Here is a 17,749-nt window from a genome sequence, read left to right on the forward strand (position 1 = left end):
CCCCCCCGTACGCGTTGTCGAGTGCCCCCTCTCCATCCGGAGAGTACTTTCCTGCATGCCACTGGAAGCTCTGCGCTGTTGCCCCACGAACTACCGCTAATCTAGTTATTTGAGCCTGTGCATGTAACACCCTGCACACTGGCACCTAGCGCGACCACCACGCTACACCGCTACCATATAAGACTGTTGCACGACACCACACCATCGTTCACACGTAACCTCGTTGAGGCGTTGGGGTTTTTTTTTTTTTTTCTTTTGTTTCTTGGTTCTTGTTGTAATTGTTACAAAAGCTAAGAGGGGGTTCCCTCCTCGCTCACACAAAAGCCTGTTCGACTGCATCACATCCTTCCTGGCCCTGCTCCACCGGACGTCGGACGGTGATGTTATGGACTTTAATTCTGTGATGTGCCGCCGGGCCCCCGGGATGCCGGCCTCTAGGCTGTGTAATGTTGCTCAAATATTGCTGCCGGCCTCCGGGTTGTAGGCGCCTCAAGCTGTGTATCCTACTATACTCTTGTCAATAAAGCAGATTTGAACACAAAAAAAAAAAAAAAAAAAAAGAATGCAGCCAAAGATGCTTTCTTTAACCTCAGATTGTTGAACAAGATCAAACCCTACATTTCTAATAAGGATCTCAAACTGGTCACTCAATCTCTGGTACTGTCAAGACTGGACTATGGGAACGCAATCCTAACAGGCATCCCGAAATCGAACTTGGCACCGATCAAAACAACACTACATGCTGCAGCTAGAATGATTACCGGCATCAAAAAATCGGAGCACATCTCCCCAGCACTCAAGGAACTCAAATGGCTCCCAGTAGATATGCGTAGTAACTTCAGAACGGCCTGCCTAACACACAAAGCCCTCCATACCGGCAAACCTGAATACCTGGCAAATAAACTCAAAAAAGCAGGCCAAGCCAGGAATCTGAGAAGCTCGAACTCCTTCCTGCTCATCCTACCCAAAACTAGAAAGAAAAGAACAGCGGACTGCTCCTTCACTGGAAACGCCCCCAAAATCTGGAACTCCATCCCCCCGCACATCAGAACTATTCCTTCTTTTGTGGAATTCAAAAGGCAACTCAAATCCTTGTTCTTGATCCGCTCCCTTGGCTGTGGATAACTGGGGTCAGCAAGCAACTCCTGAACTATGTGACTACAGTGAATCCCATAACCAAAGAAGCTCGGCAACTCACCCATGTTCCGCTTACACTGTCACTCATTGAATGCTTATACCTTACATCTCATGTTCATGTTTTTGTTATGTATATACAGATTTTTGTCATTCTATTACTGTAAAGCGCTCTGCTACCTCCGGGTCTTGACAGCGCTATAGAAAACTTCCTAAATAAATAAATAAATAATACCGAATTCAAATGGTATGTCTGAATGTTTTGCAACCACAATGCTGTCTCAAAACATTCGCAATTTACAGCCATTTGAGAAATGGTGGAACCCATTTGTCAATGGGAAGGGGTCCCCTTTGAGGATGGTTAGCAAAATATTTTTTAAGAGCAAACAGTGGTCCCACGGACCTCTGCCTACTCGCTAAAAATGAAAAGAAAACTTTTCATTTTAATTTTTGAAACACCTTCTGTTTTCTATAAGGAAAACAGGTTGCATTTAAAAAAAAAAGATTGCTCTATTGAAAAAGAAATCACTGACATGATGTCTGCTGACCCCAGCATGCCACCATTACTGTGATGTTTGCGATTCCCAATGGACCGCAACCCAAGACCTACCTCATTGACATTTATGAGGTAGATCTACTTGTGACTCACTGGGAATCGCAAATGTGTAAAACACACATTTGCACATTGGTGTTTGTGATTACCAAATAGCGAATCGCAAAAATTTGCTATTTGGTATTCACAACTGATGACCTTTGTAAATGTGGCCCCAAGTCAATGGCAACATTTTGACTTCTGCGTAGTTTTAAGAAACCTATCTCATCAGAGATATAAATGCACGGAATTCCTGCCTGCTTCTCTTTGCCGCATTATCTTATAAACAAATGCAGTAGTGCTGTGACTGTTTTAGGATTCAGCAGCTTGACCTGTTCCAGGAAGTTTTTCATGGCTTGTTACTAGTGAGTAAGCATTTTCATGGACTTCATGCCTTGAACATGTGGCCTTTTACTACCTCTGTGTACTAACTTGCTAAAGTGTTTGGTATTTTTCTTCTCCACTCAAAACTGTTGCAAAACACAGCTTTCTTGGAAGTGATATGGCTGAGACGTAAGTCTGCGTAAGGACAAACTGCAGAGGTATTATTTCCTGGGGAAAATTTATTTATTTATTATTTATTTATTTATTTTGGGGTTTTATAGAGCGCACGGCTACCCCCGAGGGGGTGTCCCGGCGCTGACAACTAACTAGCCCCAAAGAAAATGTGAAAACAGAAATTTAAGAAAATGTGAAAACAGAAATTTAAGAGGAGAACAACCAAGTCTTAAGTTTGTGGCGAAAGATGGGTTCAGTGGGGACACATCTTAGATCCAAGGGAAGGTTGTTCCAAAGTCTGGCGGCTGCTACTCCAAATGATCTGCCGCCCACTCTGGAAAGACGGAAGCGTGGGACAACCAGGAGACGTAGACTATTGGAACGTAAGGATCTGACAGATTGTGATAAGACAAGCCGTTTTTTCAAATAGCCTGGGCCGAGGTTGTTCAAGGCTCGAAAAGCAAGTATTAAAATCTTAAAATGAATACGTCGTGCGATAGGGAGCCAGTGCAATTTTTTGCGATAGGATGCTACAGATTGACGATATGGAATGTTACCAATCAGTCTTGCCGCAGCATTCTGCACAATCTGCAGACGTTCAATCTGGTACAAAGGAGCACCAGCGTAGAGACTGTTGGCATAGTCCAAGTGAGACGTAATTAATGCCTGGACCACAGTTCTACGAGCATTTAAAGGGAGGTATGGAAGAATCTTTTTAATCATACACAATTTCGCAAAACATGCAGAGGTTGTTTTGGTAATGTGGGGAGTGCAGGAGAGGGTGTTATCAAACTGAAAACCCAGATTGCGAACTGTGAGAGCTGGAATAGGGGGGGGTCAAGAACCGTTGGCCACCAAAGGCTAGAGGAAATGTTTTATTAGAAGCAAGGAGAGTTTACAAGAACATCCGGCAACTTGGCTGTACATACTAAGTAATCCTAAGCAATGTCTTGAAAAAAGTAATCTAGTCCATTCACTTTTAATCAAACCTTTACTACATATATTCAGTTAACCTTCTGGGGCTAGCCACCTCCCCATACAATTTCTTCTTCTTTTCTTGCTCCTACTTCACTGCCCAAACTCAGATTTGTTTTAAGGCATGGGCAAAATGGCTGTGGCCCAGGGCACCCAGCCAATTCTGTTCGGCAGAGACTCTTTCCCTGGTGACCTTGAGTAGTTCTTAAACACATTATTTAAATACGGGTTTCCTTTAATTTCTTTTTAATCTGGATGATGTGTGAGAGTCTGTTAGGGACATTTTGAAAAGATATTATGAGTTTATGTTTCATGTAACATCTCTAAAAATATTTTAGCTCAAAACAGGACCTCACATATGAGAAATGAGAGGGTTTTACATAATTTATTTGTAATATTAGAGATCTGCTGCTGAGTTAAATAGTGGGAACACAAGTCACTCTCCCTGAATATTAGACGTATAAACACACTTAAAATTTGGACAAGTGTGGCTGTGCGTTGTCAGTGACCTTGCTAAAGGGGGCATGAAAAAGCTGAAATTGGATCATAAATTCAAAGCTGTTTTGAACAGGGGCTCCCAAAATCCCTTTGGCCCAAGGGCCCCAAAATCTTTAAATGACCCTCCCCAAACTCATCACAGCCTGCCCATGCCAGGTCTGGGCGCCATTTTCAATATGTCTTTGTTACGCCTTCTTCACTGTGAACGGAGCACTTTATTAGAAGCAAGCAGAGCTCACAAGAACATATCGTTTGTCTTAGACATCAACACTAAATAGCCTTAAACAATATCCTAGAATTTGAAACAAACACATCTCCCTCCTCTTGTGTTACCACCCCTTAAAGTTCAAATGCCTCCTCTTTGCCTAGTCTCTATTTCACATATACAATACACTGCCTTCTGGTGTTTCTTCTTTGCTTACTCCTGCTTCATTCTCCAAACTCTGCCCACACCAGCTCATGGTCCTCATCCTCTTCTGCTCTTTGTTACTTCTCTCTTGCACACTTCCTAGTCTTACCCTTCCCTTGGCTTGCAGTAAGTTCTTTCTTCCTGCCACCATAAACATCCTTCACCGGGATGCTGTTTTTGTGCCCTTTCCCCACTTCTATTGCTTGTTCCAACAATCTTCTTCTCACGCCAAACAAAGATAGATCACTCTGTCAAGCCGAAAAATTACTAGCCAGTGTATACAATGCCTACATATCTGATCACTTGAGATTGCGAGTTTTACTTAAACCCATCAACTCACTCTTCACTTTTTCCTTACCCTTTATATTGCTGACAGTTTCCTTTTCCCCTCAGTACTCTCCTAGGCAGCAGTTATGTCTAGTATACTATACTTACATTCATATTGAGCTAACCTTTTTCATGTTTAGCAACTCCAGTCCTGTTAACTACACAAGGTATTTTTCCTTGTGTGTGTCAATCTTGCCCTCATCGTATGGCCACTTCTCTGCCAGTTCACACAATGTGAGTGGCACCTGACCGCAGCCCATATGTCATAGTGCATACCAATGCAGCTTCACTTTATTAGCAGCTAACCCCAGTTTGTGTACACAACAAAGCCTCCTTTCATGCTCCGCAGCCTAGTTCAAAACTGGCCACAGAAGATCCAAACCTCTTTCTTCCAGCTTTTCTCTGCCCATAAACTTGCTTGTGAAAATGACCACTCGGTGTCCACACTTACCCAGACATCCTCTTGGGCAAATATAACTCTACATACACTTTGACCTCAACCTGCCCAAGCCTTTCACCTCTGTTCTCACCCCAATCCAGGTTTTAACCTGTTGGCTCTGCACCTATCCTAACAGAGTGTATACCAAACATGGCTGATTCCCAGCTACCCCTTCTCAAAGACTTCCTAATTACACTCAATACTTGCCTATTAGCTTCCCTTTCATGTTGTCATATGGAAACACTGTTTCATCATTAACATCTCTCAACCTTCTGTAAATCTCACAGGCCTTGACTGATGTGTCATATCCCCTTTTCTAACAGCTTCATTCTCAAACCTAATCTCCTCTGGTCAGTATTGCACCTCCAAAACATTATATGCATCCGCTCACTTCAACTTTCACATTGACCCTTTAAAATCCCTTATACCTCTTGGCTTCTTTCCACTTCCGCTGCCCTAAAGGCTCCATAAATAGCAAGGCAAATAGGTACCAGAACACCTTAAACTCACAAGGAGAGGCACACACAGATCTCACCTGGTCTGTGATTCACCTCAAGAGGTTCAATTTAAAAACCTGTCCTCAATCACCCCTCACCCTTTCATTTCAGCCCATTCTTCAATTATTCACTACAAAAATTCTACTCCTGAAGGTTTGAATCTTTAGAAGCACTTGCCATAACAGATATCAAAGTAAATCCAGGTCTCCAGGTCGTCCTGAAGCCACATTGTGACTGCATTAAAGCTATCCAGGAAGTACAGCCATGGCAGCATGTCTTCTCGTATTCTGTCTATAATGTTGGTCTTCTGGTGCAGTTAAGTGGCACATCTCAGTGTGAAGGGTATTTGCCAGTAGGGTGTCCCGCATGCATATTTACATAGCTTGTGAAGTAAAAGTGTCCTAGTACTTCTTGAAGCTTCCTCTATTCTGACTCTTTACACTATACAATTTCATGCAGCAAAACGTTGTGTTGTACAGGTAAACGTAACACCATGCCAATTGAAGAAAACAAAAAAGGGATGGGTAGCATCTCAGCCACTGGTAAATACTCAGATTACATCCCAGTCCATTGATTCTTGCCATTGTTTTTTGTCCACCACTCAAACTCAGACAGAAAAAATGGAAGAAGTACAAAGAAACTGCCATGCTAGGTCCCCATTGAACACAAGCAAGCCTAAACAGGTTTCAGCCTAATTAGACCTGATCAGTAAAGCCCAAATGTCTGACTGGGGGAGTGTCTGCCATTGCTCATCATTCCGTCAATTAACTTGTTTTTAGCAACTTTCTAAAAGTGGCATTTTCAGATTTGTAATACAAAATCCGACTTTGCCATTAGCGAGGGCTTTTTATTGCAATTCTTTAGACACCAAACTCGATCTGCCTACCTGATCCCAGTTGGAAGTTACAGCTTATTGAATGTGAGAGTATTTGTGTGCATTATATGGTATGGCTGTGCGGCTTTACCGTTTAATACACCTGCAAAAACTGTCTTGGGTCCAGTCAGGCTCATTTGTAAAAACCTAAGCTCAACCATGGGTACCTCTTGCTTGAAGCAGCAAGGCTTAATCAAAGGAACTAGTGTAAAGCATTTAACAGTACCAAAGAATGCAATACGAAAGCCACTCAACACAAATGAAATCTGACACTAATTTACAGAAAAAGTAGATTATATTTTTATGAATGTTTAGAGACCAAGATGGGAAAAACTACCAGAGGGTTCCAGAGATACAGATTTTCACAGAAAAATGTCAATCTTAGTTTAACTGTGAACAAGCATTGGTAACTGTAAACTTTGTGAACCTTTGAAGTGTTTGTAATTGTCGAGTTTCACTACTCCGGCCTGGCTTGGGCAACCAAATCCGACAGAGAGAAAGTCTGGGGGCCAAAAAGGAGCATTCGGACAATTACCTTGCCACCAAAGCATTTTCTAGTTTAGCTCTAACCTTTACATCACTACAGACATAAACTTCAATGGTGTGGACCTGATGCTGATGCAGGAGATGGAAGATGGTCATGGGTGCTGTGTGGTCAACAATGTGCCTGTGCGCTTATTCCTTAGTCCATGGGTCAGGTGGGGCAACTTTGCCAACAGAGGTTGGGGTCTCTCATAGTCTCATTGGGACAGTTGAAGGCCAGCTGCAGCTGGGCTACCAGTCTCCATCCACAGTGGTCCAAGCGTATCCCTTGGTGGAGGTGTGTCACAATTTTGGGTGACCAGTCTGTACTCAGACAACATTCCTGGTTACAGCTGACTCAGGTGCAACTTCTGGCTGTCAAGGATTGGTCTCTTGAGGTGCCCAGCGGCAGTCAGCTGCAATTCTACTGAAGTGGCTACTGACTTGCCAAAGTGGGCTACTTCAGCTTTGATGACGCTCATGATGGTTTCAGGAGGTCAGCTGACTGACCCTTGGAGTCACTTCTTTTTTCTGGAGTTGGAGAGCAACTTTTTTCTGAGCTAGGATCCACAGGCACAGTCCTCCCTTCGATAGCCCAGGGTGTGGCAGGTGCAGTCCAGCAGATGGCGCAGCCTCTCTTTGCCAAGTCCAGGGGTCCATAGGGATGTACTTGTTTGGTCCACTTTCCAGTTCCAGTGTGATATCTAGTTCAGGGTGCCAGGAGGGCCATATTTATTGCCATGAAGTGCCATTGAATTCTGCCTTTTGGGCTAACACCCTGAGAGGGCTCCCGCAAGGGGAAAGTGACAACTAGCCCTGTAGCAGGCTGCTATTTTTCCTAAGACTGGGAGCCCTTCACACTACTTCCCATGAGGGCAGACAGCTGTCTAGGGGCCATTAACCTTGTGATGCCACAGGACAAACTGGGACACAGAGTGGAAACGTTCTAAAAGTTCCAATATTTTAATATTTTAATAGTGCATTAAAATTGACCTGGGCATCAAGTCAGATCTAATACCACAAATAATTTGATACCTTAAAGTACCCATCTCAGTAATTCCATTCAGGAGTTAGCCAGGCTTATGGGTCAGCCGGTAACCCTGTGCTAGCCCATAGGTCTACTAAGTATCACACAGTGTTGGACTGGCCCTTTTTGGCTAAAGTTGCCTAAACGTTTTGCTTTCCCCCTAGACCTTTTTCTGACTTGGTGTTGCCAACTTAGATGCTTTGGGCACTTTGCCACTGCTGATCAGTGTCAATGTGCAAGTGCTCCCTGTATAAAGTGTAATGGTAATTGTTTGTCCATAATTTATATTTTTGCCTCGCTAGTAAAGTCCCTAGTAAAATGCACTATGTGTGCCAGGGCTGGTAATGCAAATGCTTCTAGTGGGCCTGCAGCCCTAGTTGTGCCACCCACACAGTAGTCCTAAAGAAGAAAACACAGGCCTGCCACTGCAGTGCCTGCATGCAGTTTGTTAAACTGCCTTGTTGTTCTGACAAGTGCACCCTCTTGTCAGGCCTTACCCTTCCCTTTGTATGCACATCAGACATCCCTAAGGTAGGTCCAGGGTACCCCCCTGGGCAGGGTGCAGTGTATGTGAAAGGTAGGACATGTACCCCAGGCATGTACCATGTCCTGACAGTGAAATATTCTCCATTTCTTTTTTCACTGTAGAAAGGCCATCTTGCCCATAGGACAGAATGGGGAAGGCTGTGCAATGTGTTTCCAGCCTATCTTCCCATAGGCTTAAGATGGAGAGGTGACGTTTAGTATGCCTGAACTCACAATTTAAGAACACATCTTTTTGTGAAGGTGATCTTTGCATTGTGTGCTTAGGAACCACACTTTTAGACGTGGCTGTTTTTTTGTGTTCTAACATTTCTGTGTGTCTCTGCCTTGTTGTGGATTGACTGTCTGCATTTAAATGTGATAGGATCTGGGGAATGTCTTGACCCAGGGGATGAGGTGAGACAGCAACAGGCTGACCTGCATATGGAGTGTAGGGGGAAGGAGTAGCCCCTTGAGGTGAAAAGGCCTGTGCTGCCGCCATAAAACAATGGCTCCATCTTCTGCTGAGTGATTAAGAATCCAATCCCTCACTATCAAAGGAAGAAGGTGTTACTGGCAGGGAGTCATCCAGAACTGGTTTGGGCAGGGGTCAGTTCCCCCTGAACACAAAGACTTCAAAGACATTCAGGGATACAAGTATGAAAGCTGAAACCCCTGAACGTTGGATTCATCAAGACTGAGAAGGATTGAAACTCCTTTGTGCTCAAGAAGAACCTCTGCCAAGGAAGAAACAGCTGAAGAAACTGAAGGAAAGGACTGACCCTTGCTATGTGTTCTGGGGCTGGCGTGCAGTTTGATGATTTAATCAAGGAGAGGCTAAGGGACTTTGCTGTGTGCTGTGTCCCCCTGCTTGAAAGGACTTTGCTGTGTGCTTTGTCCTGCAGTAACTTGTCCACATGGGCCCGAGGAGAGCTGGCTCCCTGTTGTGGAAACTCAGGAACACAAAAGTTACCAGGTGTGTCTCAGCAACGTTGTCTGCGTGTGCCTGAGACCCTTGTAAGAATTGCCCTGTGATCATGAGCACCAGGAGTCCAAGTGAGTCTCAGCGACGCGTGCGTGTCCAGGCCAGCACTCGTCCCCAGCAGCTTTGCTTCCTCTGCCTGCATCGCCACCTGCATCGCTACCCTCAGCGCCTCCTCATAGCAGGGTTCGCGCTCACAACCCGCTCCTTGCTGAGGTGAACAGAAGTGCTCCCTCCATCGCCCACTTCTGCTCTTCGCTGCCTTTTTTGCCACTCCTCCTGCTACCCACAGGTATTTTTCCCAGGCTGTAGCTTCTATTCTCATCTTTATTTAATCTTACCCTCATTACTTACTTCTTTTATTTTCCCCTACTCCAGCCGGTTCCACAGCTGCTGCCCCTGCGGTCCCTCCCCTGTCACATCCCACGCTCCTGCCTCCCTACCTCAATGTCTTCCCCCCACCCCTCCTTAATGGCGGTCGCTGTGCGGTCATGCCGCTGGCGCGCCAAAGGCATGCCTAAGGCAAGCCTGTCTGCACCCGTCCACGACCGACCGCGACCAGCGCCAGGAACCCTATTTCTCCCAGGCCCCACCGACATGACTCAACCACCCTCCACGCACTCAATCCAGGTAGACACCAACTGCACAAGAGCCTCGACGATCACCACCCATGGAGAGTTCTCGTGCAGACCCTGCCGCAGATGCTTCACCTTTGACAATACCCCCTCTACCGCCGAAGGACCACCTGGCACACGCATCACCAAAACCCTGACATGCATCCTCCTCGACGTGCGCTCCCTGCACCGACACGCCATTGAGATCTGGGACCTGATCGACACCCTTTCCCCAACGTCGCCTTCTTCACAGAAACCTGGGCCAACGCCACCTCTGGCCCGACATCGCCATGGCCATCCCTGACGGCTACAAGATCCAGAGAAAGGACTGCCCCCAAGGCCCAGGAGGAGGACTCGCCATGGCTTACAAGAACCCCCTCCGACTCTCCACATCCAGCATGAGTGACCCCCCACTCCAACGCAGAACACCTTGACTTCCAGATCCAGACCAGCCCCAGGACCACACTACGCGGCACCCTCTACAGACCGCCGGGACCTTGCACCTAGGCTGCAACCACCATCACCGAGCTCGCTGCACCCCACACAATCACCTCCATGGACTACATTCTAATCGGGGACCTGAACTTCCACCTCAACAACTGCATCAACACCGACTCCAGCACTCTCCTTGCCAACCTCGACAACATCGGACTGAAGCAGCTGGTCAACACACCCACTCACAGAGCTGGACACCTCTTGACCCTATTTTCCCTGGAGGAACAAAAATCCACTTCAGCCACACCACCCAGCCCCTCTAGACAGACCACCACTGTGTCCATTTCACCTTCAACACCACCACCCCACCTAAGCCCGCTCTGGGACCGCCTCATAGGAGTTGGAACAAGGTCACAGAAGAACGCCTCATCACCACCCTCTTCCAGGACCCCCCTAGCGCCACGACCGACACCAACGCTGCAGCCACAGAATTTCACAGCTGGATCACCCGCTGCACAGACAAGCTCGCACCCTTCTGGCACCCCACCAAACAACGCCCTCTAAAGGCCGCCTGGTTCACCACAGAACTACAAGAAGCCAGGCACTCCTGCAGACACCTAGAGAAAACCTGGCAAAACCAGAAAAACACGGAAGCACGGAACAACCACAGGAGCGCCCTGAAGGAATACCACATGCGCATTAGAGACACCAAACGAACCTTCATTAGAGACAAAGTCCAGACCAACGAGACCAATGCCAAGGAACTGTTCAATGTCATACATTAGTTAACTAAACCGCCCAGCTACCGGCCCATCTCTCTCCTCCCTTTCATGGCGAAAGTCACAGAGAGAATCGTGAATGCCCAGCTGACCACCTGATCGAAGATAACTCCATCCTAGACGTCCCCCAATCGGGATTCTGCAGCAACCACAGCACCGAGACCACCCTGCTCGCCGCCACTGACGAAATCCGCATGCTACTCAACCAGGGACACATCCTTCATGTTTCTCATCCTTCCAGACCTCTCCGCAGCCTTCAACACTGTATCTCACTGCATGCTCACAGTCAGACTTCACAACGCGGGGATACACGGAACCGCCCTTGACTGGATCCAATCCTTTCTCTCTGGCAGAACCCAGAGGATCAGGCGACGATCCACATTACCTGGGGGGGCGCGACCCTACTCTCCTCTCCTGCCGTAGCGGCCTGGCCTCACTCCAGAATCTTTTTACCACGGGCAAGGCACCCTCAGGCCTGTAGTTCACTACCACCTGGATTGCACGATGACACGCACACTGCACGTCTGAGTCTCACCTCTCCACCACATGCTGATCCGTGTGTTTGAGACTCCTTCTCATTGCCCACGATGTCACAGCACTCTCCACTAGTGCCTGGACTGCACTGTGACATGCACCCTCTGTGTGTCCCGAATCTCGTCTCTCTTCCACGATGCCCACAAGCCACAGGCGCTCCAACAACTGTAGCCACATCAAGACACGCACCCTGCGCGACAGAGTCTTGACTTGTTCTGGGTGCCCACGATCACCTTAGGCACCCCTTCAGAGGTCTCAGCTGTCACAACACGGTCCCACCACCGCGCCACTTGAGTCTTCCTGGAAATGTTATGTTCCTCGGGCCTTTGAGGTACAGAACGTAGCACACAGCAGAGTCCTGCTCAGGAAGAAGGGGGGACAAGACTCACTGCAGCGCCCCTACAGTCTCTCCTTGGTCAAGAGTTACAATCTGCCCACAAGCCCCAGACAGGTCAAAGCTGCCATAGGCTCGACCAGTCCACGGCATCTTCAAAGCGCTCCCAGCACTTCTCTGGATGATACCGAGACCGTTCTCGATGACATTGTCCACATGACAAAACATAACCAGTTCTTCCAGTTATACTCCTCATCGTCTTTGAAGTTTTCTCATGCTCAGGGGTACCGACCCCTCCCTAAATCAGTCTGGCGTATCTCCCCCCCAGTGTCACCATCCTCTTTGATACTGGGGGCCTGGATCTTTAATCACTCAGAGGAAGATGGGTCTATTGTTTTATGGCTCTGAACCAGGCCTCTTCACTTAGCAAAGCCTCTCTTTCTCCCCGCTCCTGGTGCAGGGCAGCCTGGCGCCGTCTCCACCCCTCCCATGGGGCATGACCTCCCTCAGCCTTTCTCACCTCTCCCAGATCCAGGCAGGCAATTCCCATTCTGCTGAGACATGCAGATAGGTCTAAAGCACAAACTCAGCCATTTTCTCAAAAAGCACTTTCTGGACACACAGTGATAAAACCATCTACCCAAAAAGATGTGTTATGACGCTGTGTGTTCAGACATGCCAAACTTCATTGTTCCATCTCCAAGTCTTGGGGAACTAGGCTAACAATACTACAGCCAGCCTCCCCCATTCTGTCCTATGGGCAGGATGGCCTTTCACCAGGGAAAATGAAATGGAGCCTTTTCCACTGTCAGGGCATGGAACCCACACTGGCAGAGGTCCTGCCTTTTTCCTACACTGCATCCTGCCTAGGGGTTAGCCAGGACGTCCTACAGGGGTGCCCCATGTGTCTGCAAAAGGGAAAGTAAGGCCTGCAAGTGGCAGCACTTGTCAGGACAACATGCTAATTTAGCATAATGTGTGCAGGCCCTACACTGCACATAAACAGGCACTCTCCTCAATGCAGGCACCCTTGCACAAAAGGGTACCTGTGTTGGCACTAGGCAGCTAAATTTAGCACCAGCTAAGGGGGAAATGCAGGGTGCACCATAATCTCGTAAATGTGGCGCAGCCCTGTGTTTCTAAAGTGATGGAGCATGTTGTTAGCCTTCTCTGCTTAACGACACGCTTTGTCACTTTCCCTGTAAATATGCCCCAGGGTTTTACATAAAGACCGCAGGGTTGGGGCTGCAAAATAGTGCATTGCACATTCCGACCTGCTGCCTGCAGCAGTGTGGGGCAGCAGCTAATGCTCCCCTGCAGAAAAAAGCATGCCTTTCACCCTGCTGCCCTCCAATTCAACACCCCCGCCAGCAAACCTGCAAGCTCAAAGCAGATGGAAAACATCAGTTATTTTTGCCGAAATGGTGAACACGTGCTCACGAGTGATCAGTAAATCTGAAGTGAGCAGTTATTCCCCATTTTGGGGTGAAAACCTAGTAATAGCCAGACTTTACAGCTGAGATGCCGGATGGTAAACTTAATTCTGCCCTTCTGGTATCTCCGCTTGATTTGATTTGGTTAATATTTGTAAAGCAGGACGAAACCCCAAAGGTGTCTTGGTGCTAGCGTCTATATTACAGAATCACTAAACAAAAAAACCAAACCAATTATCTCAAGAAAAAGAAGAAAATAGTTTTTACGTGCTTTCTAAAACTCATCATATTACATTGGCATTTTACAGGCAGCAGCATTTAACTTCATAGCAAAGCAGTAACTTGAACAAAACTCCGACTACCCCAGATGGTTTTGCCAATCTTAGGGACCTGCAATGTCTCCACTGTAGCAGAACGCAAATATCATCCAGGGGAGTACCACCGCATTTTTTCTTTCAGATAATCCAGACCTATTCCATGCAAGGCCTTATGTGCCATACAGAGTGCTTTAAACGTGGAGTTCCCGAGCCCCTTAGAGGCAGACTTGTGTATTCTGATGTTTTTAAAAGATTGACTGCCGCAAAATGCAGACTCTGGAATTTCTTCAGCAGACCTTGTTGCATACCCAGATATATGGCATTGCAATAATCCATAAGTGATAAAAACTAACAAGACAACTACTGTTGTCTGAAGATCCATTGGGATGAATGGCTTCACTTTTTTTTGTAACTTTAAAAGAGAGAAACAGGAGGAAATAAGCTGATGTATCTAGTTTGTAAATGGTAGATTGGAATCAGAAACTACTCCTAAATATTTTACTTTGGTAACTGGAGGAGGTAATGGACCAAGTGTGGAAGGCCACCAAGATAAGATACAAAATGAAAAATCAGACCCAAAAAGGAGTACCTCCATCTTATTGGAGTTCAGGTTTAAGCACTGGCCTTTCATACAGTTAACAATTACTGTCATACAGTTCTTAAATCTAGTGCCTACCTTCTTTATATTTGTAAAAATTAAACAACTATTTGTGTGTCATCCACATAGGATATTGTATTAAAGCCAAAAGATCTGATCAAATCGGCCACCAGAGCCACATAAATGTTAAACAATGTGGGGATCAATGTGGACCCTTGCGGGACCCCACAAAGCGAAGAGAAAGAATTGGAGGTAAATCCCCCAAAAGAAGCTGACTGAGTTCTATTGCTAAGGAAAGATACCAAGAGATTGAGGGCTACACCTTTAATCCCGATCTCCATTAGACGGTGTTTCAAGTCCCTATGGCACACAGTGTCGAAGGCTGCAGATAGGACCCAAAGTGCCACCGTAGCCTTTCCACCGCTATCCATGATGGCACGGATCTCCTCTGTTGCCACCACCAGTGCGGATTCGGTGCTGTGTGCTTTCCTAACGCCAGATTTTGTTCTATCTAAGATGTTATTCTGCTCCAGAAATTCCAGGAGGACCAAGGTACAGTGTTTCTCCAAGATTTTTGCAGATACTGGAAGCCTAGAGATGGGGTGAGAAGTCTTTTCTTCAGATGGTTCTAATGTTTTCTTTTTGAGTGACTCTTTTTCCTCCTAAAGTAAATGTCCCAGCACCATAACATTATTTAGTAATGCTGTAAGAGGGGTACCAAAGACCTTGCCAATACATGAAAAATGTTCACTGGACGGAGGTCAGTCGGGGCCTCGAACTAAGTCAGTTTTATCAACTGAGACCCCTTCTCATTTGTAAGAGGTGGAAAATACATAGACTAAATGGTTGTTATTCGAAGCGGTGACTTCAGAAGATAAATAATCAACCCCTTGTCCTGCCTTGAAATCCCTGTAAATCGTTTCTGCCATGTTCTTAAAATGTTTTGCTAGGGTGTTGCATAGATTTTGCGTAGGAACTGGTATGTTAGCGTTAAGGGGGCATGAAAGCAACTGAACTGTTCTCAAGAGCTGCTCCTTAGAGGAGTGGCTGGCTGCTTTAATTTTATTAGTGAAGAATTTCGAGGCATATTAGCAAGAACCTCGTTGAAATTATCACCGTTTTAGCGGCAGGAAACTGCCGCTAAAACGACGATAATGGGCTTGCTAATATGCTTTATAGAATTCCAATAGAATCCCAGGTTAGATGTCCTGCACATCTAACCTGGGCTTCTATTGGAATTCTATAACGCATATTATCAAGCCCATTATCGCCGTTTTAGAGGCAGTTTCCTGTCGCTAAAACGGCGATAATCTTAATGAGGTTCTTGCTAATATGCCCCTTCATTTTTTCAACTTTTATCTCCGATTTATAGTCTTTCCGCCGCAAAGTCTGGCCAATGAGAGACAATGTGCATAAAAATGTTGGCGACTCGCAGATCATAGTAAGAGCAGCCATTTTATTCAAAATTGGATTTTTTATAATGAAAATGGTAGTGGATTGTGTATAAGAATCCTTATTTATTGTTTGCAGGCTGGCAGCCGGAAACGCCATTCACACATCTGAAGTCGCCCGCCCCTGCAAACAGTAGCAGGATAGAGCTGGAGAAGAAGGTGGACTGGCGACCTGGGGATGCAATTGTCATCAGTGGACATGGACAGGATGTGGGAGATGATTCAAGACTGGGCGAGGTTGTAACTATAGAAACTGTGACCAGTGCAGAAGTGGTTTTCAGGCCTCCCCTCAGGTACAATAATAGAATTACATCTCATCAAAATTGCTCTCTAAGCATAGTCTGGAAGTGTTTGTGTTATGTGTTTTATATTACACTAAAGCAGGGACAGATTATTTTATAGCGCACTGAAATGTGTAGAGGCTTTATTTGCCCATCACTTTTATCTCTATTATTTGAGGGTGATGTAGGACTCCAGTGCTAATTAGCGACAACAAAAAACGCGAACCTAACACTTATCAATATATCTTTGATAAAGTAATTTTTTTGCTGTGCAATTTAAGATGCACTATTCCGACTTGTAATTTGATATGTGTATGCTAATATGCTTATGAGGGTTTTGCTGGCTGTAATTGACAAAAAGCAATGTATTATTATGCTTCACACCAAATACAGTGAAAATAAGCATTGTCAAAGCCATGAGGTCTGACTATGTTACAGGTAGAAGTGCTTCCTTATTGTTTGACTCGTTTTTGTCTGTTTGGTTGTATGCGTGGAAGGGGGACCGTGTGCTTAGATAATTAGTGGGTGAGTGAATGCATGGATAGATGGTTGAATAACTGAGTGCATGGAAATTATGAAAGTTGAGTGTGTTAATGGCTGAGTCAGCACAAAGATGGATAACGACAGGTTTACAGCATCACTTATAATCAGAATATGCATATATTTGCACTGGGATTGAGTGGAGCGGGAGGCAAACAATTGAAATCGGACGAAACGGAAAAGAGGAGTAGCTCTAGGTAGTGGCCAGGTGACCTGGTTTGTACCAAAGGTTTTTTCAGCAGCCTGTCTGTGACATCACATGAGATTTGACATTTGCCCTTTTGTATGTCGGAGAAGGTGATATTAAATGACTTTTATCCCAGTGGGCATACCGCAAGAGCTTACATCAGGTGATACTTGGACATTTTAAAAGTGGGTCTTGTAAACCCGTCATCTGTGATGAACATTTGCAAATGGGTTAAATGAGAACAGTTATCATGGGGAATCTTGCTGTGAAACAAGTGGTGGCAATAAGTCATAGGTACCTCTCTAATCAGAGCATCAGTTATTAATATATAAATGACCAAAGCCACAATACATTGATTTACTCTGAAAACAATGCTTACTGACACCAGAGCTGTGAAACACAGAGCAGTAACTGCCTATTTGCGTTTCCAAGCTCTACTCTCAGCAAAGCATGCATTAAGTGGGAGATTTGTCAAGATAATGCATGGCAAAAAGAAGTCCACAGACCTCCTCCTGCTCTGGCGCAGAAAACGGCATCATGATATGACCCCAGGCAGTAATCCTCGTACATGGTCGCCGACTGGCTGCCGCCCCCCTCCCTCGAACTCACCACGCCAAACCCAGGACACAGGCTCATGAAACATGGTTAACTTTTGGAAGGCGGGGGTCACGAAACCCCCGGCCGTATTTATTAAGATATAAGATCATAAAAATTTTAATTGCATGATAAACATTTTATACAAAATCATCAAGACATTAGATACAATGTTGTCAACAAATGTGAAAGCCTAACCTTAACAGAGACTCTAATACATTTTGTTTCCTAACCAAATCTAACATCCTCATCTAGATTTTGTATATTACATTTCTGGCCATATGGCAAGGTCGCTAACCGGTGTCAAGTCCTACAAGCTGCGCCTTACCTAGCGATGTGCGCATGCGTAGCCAGGC

General features: G+C 45.8%; 1 protein-coding gene across 1 annotated transcript in view; it reads left to right on the forward strand.

Moving 5' to 3' along the window:
• PKHD1 (PKHD1 ciliary IPT domain containing fibrocystin/polyductin) overlaps window positions 1–17,749 on the forward strand; it is a 1,769,028-nt gene that overhangs the window by 1,044,795 nt on the left and 706,484 nt on the right. Inside the window, exon 41 of the mRNA XM_078647366.1 lies at window positions 15,871–16,084. Coding sequence (XP_078503492.1) covers window positions 15,871–16,084 — 214 coding nt within the window. The remainder of the gene's footprint in view (window positions 1–15,870; window positions 16,085–17,749) is intronic.

This window comes from Lissotriton helveticus, chromosome 6, assembly GCF_964261635.1.
Source record: "Lissotriton helveticus chromosome 6, aLisHel1.1, whole genome shotgun sequence".
Classification (NCBI taxonomy): Eukaryota; Metazoa; Chordata; class Amphibia; order Caudata; family Salamandridae; genus Lissotriton; species Lissotriton helveticus.